This window comes from Danio rerio, chromosome 2 (assembly GCF_052040795.2).
Source record: "Danio rerio strain M-AB ecotype USA chromosome 2, GRCz13ab, whole genome shotgun sequence".
NCBI lineage: Eukaryota > Metazoa > Chordata > Actinopteri > Cypriniformes > Danionidae > Danio > Danio rerio.
Window position 1 is genome coordinate 44,198,575 of NC_141022.1, and position 11,426 is coordinate 44,210,000.

Consider the following 11,426-nt stretch of genomic DNA (forward strand, 5'->3'; position numbering starts at 1 on the left):
TCATCCTTAATTATTTCATGTAATCATGAATATTTTTAACAAATAAGCTTGAAACACACATGTACATATGCATGTGTGTATTTATTGTTTTTTTTGTGTGTATATATTATTATATATTATGTGTATATATGTGTCGTGTTTATATATTATTTGTATATATTTTCGTATATATTATTTTTCCACGTCAAAAAATAATAATTAAATGTTTGATAGTCTTAATTTTTGCCATTGGCTGAACCAGTTTTTCTCAACCATGTTCCCAGATACAAACTAGTTCTGCACATTTCCATGTCTCCTTAACCAAACACACCTGATTCAGATCATTAGCTCATTTGCAAAGACTGAAAGACGTGTAATGGGTGTCACAGACAAAGGAGATACATGCAGTGTTGATGGTCCTCTAGGAACGTGGTTGAGAAATACTGGGTTAAACACTTTAAAAATTGCTTCTTTGGCTCAAATTATATGTAGAACCAAACTTAAAATGGGTAATTTACAATAAATAAATAAATAAATAAATAAACAAACATGCTACCATTTGGTACATCTTTTATTACAAAATATTGTCATCCCACAATTACTCTTACAGTATATTCCAAAGTATCATAGCATTGACTAAATCAGTTCATCTTCCCCATATTGAATATACTCCATAAAAAACAGCAGAGAGTAGACAAACCACAAGACTGTAATGTACCTCTCAAACAGAATAAAGCACAAGGCACTGCGCAAACCCAATTTTCCATTTAAAATCTGATATTACTGAAACACTGGGCTCTATTGCCAGGTGATTTTTCCAGCTAATCGCTCAAGATGCAACACATCTGTATTACTTAAATCTCATTTCATGGATTATAAACCAACATATAGTGGTCAACAGAGGCCATTCTCAAAACCTAAAAGAGCAATACCACAGAAACGAATTGTAATAAGCATAGGTGACAATCAGACAAGATCACCACATCTTTGAGTTGAGTGACATTAAAACGAACAAAAAACAATTCCAACAACCTGTAAACCTGTAAGCAATGTCTGCTAAAAAGTAGATTTTTTCCCCTTTGCCCTCATAATACTCTACAGCCATGATTTCAATCCTGTAGGGACTACTGACTTTAGAGTTGACTTTTGAGTTTTATTAACTGAATGCTATCAGCCAATTCGAATGTTATCGCTCGACTGAATGGGCGTTATCAGTGATTATCAGTTGACAGATATTGGCGAATAGGGGCCTTTTGCACCTACTAGTAGGCTCAGAAGGCTGTTTTCATCCATCCTCATGGTTAATCAGCTGTAGATCACATACTGCTGTGGCTGGAAGTTAACGAAAATTATTTAAATTGTTTTCTAAATTTCCCATCAATTTGTATTTTACCCCTACACCAACACTAAACCCAACCGTCACAGTAATGTAAAAACAGATCTGGATCTGGCGTCTTCTCTATTAGCATAGTTGATTAACCACGATAATCATGTATATTATTTAGTAAATTTCCCATTAATTGTATTTAATTATTAACTTCTACCCTTACTTCAACACTACACCCTACCGTAACATGTACTGTAAAAACAGATCTGGAGTTTTAAGTACAAGTATAGCTGATTAACCATGTGGATGAATTGTAACCTACTGGCCCATATCTATCAGTTGATAACCACTGATAACGGCCATTCAGTCGAGTGTTAACATTCAAAGCGGCTGCTGCTACTATAAATCATTTTAAAGTGTAACTACTGTGCACTGCAAAAAATAAAAAAACACTTAGTTTTATTTGTAGTCCCAAATCAGGAAGAAAAAAAAAAAAAGCTAAAAGTAGTTTACAAGTAAAAAAAATATATATGGCTTGTTTTTTTTTTTAAATAATTGGTACAAATTGAATGAGTGTTCTTTTAGAAGCGCTAAATAATTAAAAAATTTATATTATTTTTGAATTCATATTATTTTACTTGCCCCACCAACATTATTTAGGTTGTTTTAAGGAAAAACTCATTCAATTTTGACCAAGTATTTATGAAAACCAAACCATATTTTATTTTACTTGTGCAGGAAATGCTTCTTGATTTAAGAACCTTTAAATATTTGGACTAGAACGTTAGAAACACTTTTTTTTTTGCAGCGTACAAACCAACATTATGTTGCAACAAGCTTTTCGTTGCCCAGAGAAAATTTTCAGCAAATTAAAGTTCCCTCCTGTGAAGTTAACAAAACTAAATCTTTAGCTACGACTAAATCAACTGACGACTTGTTCCTGAGTTCAAAGTCTTTTGATGAGCAATTCGATTTTACACATTTTGTGAAACTACATAGTATGAAAAACAACTCAAAACCTTTCCAGGCTAGCACTGACTTGTTTATCAAAAACATCATTTAAAGCAAGTCTTTAACTGGACTGTGATTCGTCAAAGGAAATGATCTGTGCTTTTAAGTCCAACTGTTAGGACATTAATTTTTTCATTAGCATGAGTGGCCTTAAAAAAACATTCTGCAACTCAAATTTCATGATTTACTAATCATTTTCATGAAAATGAGTCATTGCCTAATGTTACAGTAAAAAAGAAATGTTTATGAAATCGGTTTTATTAATAAAATTGAGCACATGCAGTTATTTATTTAATTAAATCATTCCCTACTGTACGACTGCAGTCTTTCTGCTCTAGTGAAACTGTTTTTTGTTTGTTTGTTTGTTTGTTTTTTATTGCATCTTTATTTGAGGTTCAATATTAAAATTACCTAGAAAGAGGAGCTTTTGTCTGTCCGTGTGATTTCCTCAAAAACCTCAGGTACAAACGCAAGAATTTTGCATGAATTCTGTTCAAGTCAAGTTCAGCACGAATGTCAACCCATTCCTGGAGGATAGGCTTGGTTTTAAAAAGGTTGAAAAAGAGACGACTCTTTGAACAGAGTCCCCTGTTCTTCAGTTGCAGTGCCTCAGCTCAGAGCTCTGAGTGTGTAACACCACCTGACAGAGAGAAAGATTGAGGAAGAGCAGAAACACACTCGAATTAACTCAAGAATCAGAAGATGTTTCTTGGCACTTTCTGTGATAATGAGTAAACTTTTGAGGTTATTACAGTTTTTACAAGAAATTTATGTGTTTGTTTAGCAGGATTTCTGTAAATTTCACCAAGTCAAATTTAAGACCCATTTTAAACTACGAAGAATGAAATTTTAGACTTGTATACAGTAGGGTTAAACACAAAGGATTTTTTAATCACCCAGGAGAAAAAAAATAAATAAATACTTGCCCCATCAAAAAAAAAAAAAAACTAACTAATTCTAATTAGTTATTTCATAGCCACATATTTTAAATAATGCGTCAAAACAAGCAGACCATAATTGTATACATATATATATTTTTTTCAACATAGCTTAAAAAACTCTTTAAAAACGAAATGTACGCACAACAGAATGTTAATATATAATTTTATATTTTATAATTTTGCTAAAAGTTTTATTGAGATGTATTGCTGGTGATTGGATGTGTGTTGGATCAATTGGGTAGCTTTACATAAAGGAAAATCAAGAGCCATTTAAAATTATTTAAGACCTACAAGACAATATTTCGGAGAATTTATTTCTTTTTAAGGCCTAAAATTAAGACATTAAGACCCTGCAGACACCCTGTTTAGATAAACGATTAATTAATTGTTGATATTGTATAATGGTGTGTCTGACTGTTTGTGTATTGTGAAATGGGCTTTGTACTCTTTTATTTTATTTTATTTTTAGCTTGTTCTGTTTATGTTATTGTTTATTTTCTTATGCAAAAAACAATAAACATATTTTTTAAAAATTGAATTAATTGTAAACATAATATGTTAAATATATAAATCTGGGGTCAGTATCATGTATATTTTAAATAAATGCATTATAATTAAGAAACAGTTTAATAAATAGATTCAAGATCAAAGTTACGACATTTGTTATAGAACATATTATTTCAAATCAAAATGTAAATACAAAGTCAATTCTACAATGTGTATTTTTATGCTAATTTTTAATTTAAATTTTACTTAAATTATTTATTTAAAAAGTTAGGAACAGAAACAAGAAAGCAAAATAGCTAGTAAACTAATAAAATATTTTAAATAAAAGAAAAAAAAAATAAAACAACACAGCACATGAAACACAGCACAAAAATAAACATGATTTTATCATTTTTCTTTACATTGTGAGGAGGTCAAACAACATGTATAATACATTTGACCCCTAAATTACAGAAAGTGCCATTTAACAGAATAAAACATTCAGTGACATTCAGTGTTTTCCACAAAATATGACAAACAAAGACACAGACTGATCTCACCTGGGTGTTTTCTGTCTGTTGACTGATAGCCTTCTAAGGTGCCTCTTTCTTTCTCATCCAGGAAGTTGTTGTAGATTCTCTTTATCTCCTGGTCATAGTCGCTCCACTCACCTACTATACGTACAGCAGCCTGCAGCTTCGGCTCTTTTGTTTGTGGGTTATTGCACTGAGGAAAAATAAATAAATCAAAGCAATCGTAAAAACACAATCCTTTTAAGTAGTTTTTTTTTTTTTTACTGTTATGTAGATAGCAATAGACCTACCAGATCTATAGTTTTGGCTTTCTTTTTAGACGCATCATCACACCAGGTTTCACACCAAAGCCATTCCTGAGGAAGTGACTTAATTGGCACTTGGTGAATCATGTTGTTGGGCAAATCCTGAGATTGGAAAAAAAAAAAAAACATCAATGGAAAGTCCAGATGATGAGCCCAGTGGCCCTGTTCACATCTGAAATTAAAATGCTTAAGATGACACTAAATACAAGTGTTTGTTTATTTGTTTCTGTATACTACAGATTTAAATTATATTAGGCTTATAATAAAATAATAAATTTAATAAAATAAGTTTCTCACAGAATTAAAGCCAATGCAATCAAATAAAACATGCTTGATAGTTAAAATGCTTTTACAAAAACAGAGGACTGTACCGATTCAGCATTTAGAATAAAGGGAGCGTTCTGATTGGCCTCATTGTGTGATAAACACCTCATCCTATGCAAAAAATTGACAACTTTATTTGTATAAGGACACTTTCAATGTACTATAACATTTGTTAAATGATTTTAGATGCTACAATACAATACAAAGGATACAAAGATGCTAAATTGGTATAAATGCAGTATTAAGAACTAATAAAACAATAAAATAATTTCAATATTTCAACTTACATTACTGAACATTAAGATTAATTCTAAATGTATGTTTTAATTAATTATCATAGTCATGTTTTTGGTTGTGCATTTACGCTATTTTGCAAAAAAGTCAATGAAAGTTAATAAAAAATATTATTTACTCTTTATTTAATTAATTTAGCTGCTTTAATAGTTTCTCAGTATATTTAGCAGTGAAAATATTGTTTTGAAAGGAATGGGTTATTTTTGGAGCATGCCTTATGTAAAATGAAGTTTAATTTACATTATTACATTAAAAGTAAATGAAAAAAAGAGGCACCTAAAGAGACAAAAAAGAGGCATCTAAACATTCTCAGATTGACCAAAACACATGGTAACAGGGCCAGGGTCGCATTTCTCACTGATAAAGTTTGACAAAGAAGAACAATTTACAGTAGGACAGAAGATCTAACCTGGTCCAGATTAGACAGACTGTTGGGGTCTTGACTCAGACCCTGGTACTGGCCTCTCAGTCGGTCTCCAGCTGCAATCTTCCTGAACTTCTTCAGATCGACCACATACAGAGCACTGAGAAGCAGATCAAATGAAGAATTATTTATAAAGCAATTAATAAAACAGACTATTATAGAGCAGCTTTGTGATAATACATACGTTTTATTTCTACAGAAGACAAATATCTGGCCTACCACATTATACTACTGAAAAATATAAAAGTCAAAACTAGGTTGTTTGGCATGCATCATCATTTAGTATGTTTTCACAGTAAAGCTGCATAATTAATCAATGGAGCATAGAGTAGCCCCTCCCCTTTGAAAAACACAGTCAACAGTGTTTCGAAGCAAATGAAAAGCATCTTGAAGCGGGCAGGGCATGTGAGATTCTACAGAGCATTTAATTGGTCAAGATTTGATGAGAAACTGAAGCATGAGGTGACATGAAAAAAATGGTCCATTTAAGCAGAAATGACAAACTGCAAGCTTTGGATGTTTATTTCAGCTTTATATTTTCTAATTCTGAATTTTGTCACAGTTTTGTAGCACACTAGCTAATAGATAACTTTAAGATAAACATCTAACATCTGCAAAGTTTTATTTTAATTCCACAGGACCTGTAAACAATCACAGTCTTGATTTGAACTCTCACTCAGAATCCATCTCAGTCACACCTGTCCTTAGTTTTAAGGATAGTTTTTTTTTTTTCCAAACGTTGCTAATAGTCCATATCTACGGAACCCCGGAAGGGACGTAGTGGGGGAGAAAAAAAATGGGTGGGTGAAAAAAAAATAATGGGTGAAAGAAAAAAAATGGGTGGGAGGAAAATATATATTCTAAGTCTATCTAAGTTTTTTGCGTTCTCTCGCAAAGATGTTTTGCGTTCCCTCGCAAAGATGTTTTGCGTTCCCTCGCAAAGATGTTTTGCGTTCCCTCGCAAAGATGTTTTGCGTTCCCTCGCAAAGATGTTTTGCGTTCCCTCGCAAAGATGTTTTGCGTTCCCTCGCAAAGATGTTTTGCGTTCCCTCGCAAAGATGTTTTGCGTTATCTCGCAAAGATGTTTCTCCACAAACACTTCCTGTTCACTGCACTCACGTAAACCCTCCCGTTTTTGCCGAAATTCTCCCGTATTTTACCATTCTACCCCACTTTCTTTACATTACTGTGCGTATGCTACCTCTGAACCAGTGAATGCATGTATAAGTGCTGACTGACAGACGCGCTTCGTACAATAAACTGATCCCAGATCAGCGTCTGTACACGCCATTTACAGAGGAGCGGGTGTATGTTTAAACAGACAAATACACTGAATAATATGAAACATCTCCGTCCTGAATGTTTTATTTTAAACAGCTTATTTTCTCTTAAATGAGCACAAACAGTTTCTAAAGTAATGGACTGCTTTCATTATAGATCTGTGCATTCTTACAGAGACACCTCTGTTATTAAACTAAACAAAACATGAGATTCATTTGCTGCGCACTTGTTTGATAACAGAAGTGTCCCTTTAAATGGCCCGTACAGACGCTGATCTGGGATCAGTTTATTGTATGGAGCGCGTCTGTCAGTCAGCGCTTAAACATGCATTCACTGGTTCAGAGGTTGAAAAGTGAAAGGTGACAATCAGCGCACAGTAATGTAAAGAAAGTGGGGTAGAATGGTAAAATATGGGAGAATTTCAGCAAAAACGGGAGGGTTTACGTGAGTGAAGTGAACAGGAAGTGTTTGTGGAGAAACAGTTTTGCGAGAGAACGCAAAACATCTTTGCGAGAACGCAAAACATCTTTGCGAGGGAACGCAAAACTTTGCGAGAGAACGCAAAAACTTAGAAATATATATTTTCCTCCCACCCATTTTTTTCTTTCACCCATTTTTTTTTTTCACCCAGCCAATTTTTTTTCTCCTCCACTACGTCCCTTCCGGGGTTCCGTACATATCATATTGAGTCACGTAAATCTTTTATTATAAACAGCTGATTTAGAAATAGCGACTGCCTTAATAAATAGTGCATAAATCATTGATTTATATTAAACATTCAGAAACACCTACAGCAGGGGTCACCAAACTCGTTCCTGGAGGTCCAGTGCCCTGCAGGGTTTAGCTCCAACTTGCCTCAAAACAACTGCCTGGGTGTTTCAAGTATACCTAGTAAGACCTTGATTAGCTTGTTCAGGTGTGTTTGATTAGGGTTAGAGCTAAAATCTGCAGGATCACCAAGTTTGGTGATCCCTGACCTACAGTATTGCTCTGAAACACAAATGTTCCACTCAATCTTTGTTTACAACTTTTTGGTGACAGAAAAAAAGACAATATTGTGTCTAAATCTAACTAAAATGAAAAACTTAATTATCAACTTTGTTGAAATCACATTTGGATTACTCTAAGAACTGCACTATTTCATGCCAATAACCAGTATGTATATTTCTAATGTATTTTTTCCTTCATAACTTCAACCATGAAATACTTTTGCACTAGCAACATGTGATTTTTGGTTTTGTTTTGTTTTTTAAAAATGTGGTATGTTTGATTATATCAACTCACACTGCTAACACAAGAATTACGATATTGCTGTAGGTAAAAATGTAGCAGATGCCTAGAGAAATGTCTAATTTGATTAATCTAAATATTACTTTTCATTCATCCTTAAGTTAATATGGTCTAAACTGCTCTTTTTCACACTTGAACACATTTACCATTAATATCAGACCAGATCAGACCTATTTGTATGACTTGCATAAACACATAATAAGCTTTGAAACGTTGCTGTGCAAAGGCAAACCTAACTAAAAAGAACATGTGACATAGTAATTAATGTAGATCAAGTTCTGTAAAATAAAACTGGTCTGAAAATGCAAATAAATATTAAGGTGAATGAAAATACCTTACAAAAGCCATCTTACCTGATGTGGTATTTACGTCCGGCCAAATGACTGGCCCAGTATCCAGACTTCCAAAAACGATATCCGTCCATTTCTCTTCGGCTCTCGCAGAAAGGTGTGTAACCATAAGGCGCCCCTTCTAGGTCAAAATCTCGCAGCTCCTTCAGGTCTGTGCGAACTATCTGCAGGACCAAGCAGAATAACATTCATCAAACCTCATTCAATCAATTCAAAAACAAAACAGCAGTTATAATACATCCAGACAAGTCAATTCTGTCATTTACAGAACTCTCCATATATTTGCTCGGAACAAATTTGAGTTTTTTTAATATCGGATAAACATGCACAAAAAAAGATATTTTGATAAATTTTGGAATCTAGTATACAATGAATACCAAAATGTAACTATGCATGTTAATGCATAGTTACATTATTCAAAATAGCTTCTTTTGTGTTCTTCATTTAATAGATCAAGATATGATAGGTCGGTAATACTTTTATTTATTGATACTTTCAACGTTTATCCTCAAACTGTATTTTCCTTTACCCAAAGGTGGCAGCAGTGTATCATTCTATGCATAATGTTTCTCTGGTTTGTGTAACAAACAACTGCTGTGCACTTCCAGTGACTGCAAATGGGGTGATTTGTCTGTACATACAACTTCTGAAAATAAATCTCACACGGGCAGATTGGTGCTTATTGCACTCCGGAGACAAGAGTTCATGCCACACAACTGCACAGCTCAGTTATTGTACCTGATCCGCATCCACAAAGAGGAACTTGTCCACAGCCAGCGGGAAGAGCACGTCGAGGAACAGAATCTTATAGCCCCAAATGATCCTTTGCTTTTCTGTCTGCTGGTGAAGCCAACGTGGCCATTTATACTGCACCAACTCATACTGGAAACCATACTTCTCTGCCATATATGGAATGAATTCCTGCAACAAATATATAAGATATAATGCATATTTACAGAAAAATAGATAATGACTTTCACACATTTTTACTCCGATATACAGAAGATGCCTACTAAAATGTCATTCAGTATAAAAATAATTAATACAGCAAACATCTTTTCAGGCTCATTAGCACCAAAACGATTAATTTTTTTTTTTAAATAGTGTTTATGGATCAAAATGCAATTGTAAATATGATTTCTAATCTTTATAATTTATTAACTAAAACGTTTTAAACCAGGGGTGTTCAAACTCTGTCCTGGAGGGCCGGTGTCCGGCAAAGTTTAATTCCAACCCCAATCAGACACTAATCAAGCTCTTTCTAGGCTTTCTAGAAGCATCCTTGCAGGTGTGTTGAAGCAAGTTGGAACTCATTTCAGGACACCAGCCCTCAAGGACCAAGTTTGGACACTTTTGGTCTAAATAATTTATTTTTAAAATATAAACAAACCATTAATTACCATTTATTTTATGTAATAAGCACAGATCCAAATAATAGATCTTTTCATTTTTACACAAACATATTTTTACACTAAAGCCTGGGGACTAGATCGTCAAAAGGGTATGGGTGGCGCTGTTAAGCCATTTTGCCACACTCACTTCCGAAACCTATAACAAATGTAAATTTTCGCCAGTTCTGGCAAGTGTGCAAAGTTTTGTGAGTTTTTGAGCATGTTTAGACCCTCAAAAAATGTAATTCATTCTAGAGGAGGAGGAAGGGAAAAAAGAAGAAAAAGAAGAAACTGTGCAATTCCAATAGGGCCTACACACCGCCGGTGCTTGGTCCATAAATAATAATTTAGAACTTTTCTTCAGCAATGATGGATTAAATTATTCAAAAGTGACAGTAGTAAAGACATTTGTTCAAACAGTTATTTTCTCAAATGATAATAAAAAACAATATATCCTACATCTGCACCACAATCAACATATTGGGATGTTTTTCTAAATGATCATGTGACATTGAAAAAGAAACGGTAGCACAAAACACAGCTTTCCTATAATAGAAATCTTAAAAAATGCATGAAACAATAAAACTGTGTTATAGAATTTCATTTAAGGTGTCAAACTCAGTTGCTGGATGGCCGTAGCTCTGCAGTTTAATTCCAACCACTGATCTGTATAGAATGACTGGATTGCTCGTTGCATTCTAAACTGCCAAGAGGCTGTGAAGCCACCGGAAGCGTTTGATCCGCCATCTTACTGTACCCTACCGACAGAGAGTTCAAACGTCTGCGCTACAGGCATTACTCACTCCGCTTTAAAAATTAGTCAGTGTACAGTTACAAATCAGACATGAAGTTCAGTAAGGATGAGGCAAATCTGTTCAGATTCTCTTCAGGCTTATTTTGCCATTTATGTGCAAATTTAACTTCTCTTTTTCTTTAAAATGAGTATTAACAGCTGAAATATGATCAGTTCATAAAATGATAAAATACTGTAATATATAAAGTACTCCTATAACAAAACTGCCTGGCATTTATACATGGGGGGGAAAGAAAAAAAATAAAAAGAAAAAAACAGGCCATATATTGCAGTGCTATACATGCACAAATAAAATTGCATAGATTAATTTACCCTGACATTGTTTAAATTGTATTGGCATCATAGGAATTTGCTTAATATGTAACGTACTTGGCTAATCAAACACCTAATTTTAACAAACCCATAATAAACATCAGAAGAAGCTAGGTTTTAAGTATGCATACACAATTTCTATTCATTGAGATGCGATGAATAGAATCATGAATGTGCTTAAATTTGTGTCAATAAAACTTTCTTTGACATTTTTTCGTGTGTGTACAACATCTTTATATAGATTTCCTAAAGAAACCCATCAACGTATTTGCGTAGTTGCCATAAAAGCAGCGGTCTCCTCCAATGATGTTTTTAACATCTGACAACAGCTGGTTTCCATTTAAAGGAGCATCGCAAATAAAAT

At 33.7% G+C, this 11,426-nt stretch overlaps 1 protein-coding gene across 6 annotated transcripts in view; it reads right to left on the reverse strand.

Moving 5' to 3' along the window:
• Window positions 1-532: 532 nt before the first annotated feature.
• uggt1 (UDP-glucose glycoprotein glucosyltransferase 1) overlaps window positions 533-11,426 on the reverse strand; it is a 60,144-nt gene continuing 49,250 nt past the window's right edge. For 5 of the 6 annotated variants that reach the window (XM_087239427.1, XM_087239430.1, XM_087239428.1 and 2 more), the window contains 6 exons: window positions 9,284-9,466; window positions 8,549-8,709; window positions 5,610-5,724; window positions 4,568-4,684; window positions 4,305-4,470; window positions 533-2,957 (listed from right to left, as the gene is read on the reverse strand). In XM_087239427.1, coding sequence (XP_087095553.1) covers window positions 2,932-2,957; window positions 4,305-4,470; window positions 4,568-4,684; window positions 5,610-5,724; window positions 8,549-8,709; window positions 9,284-9,466 — 768 coding nt within the window. In that variant the 3' untranslated portion in view covers window positions 533-2,931. 6 annotated transcript variants of the gene reach the window in all.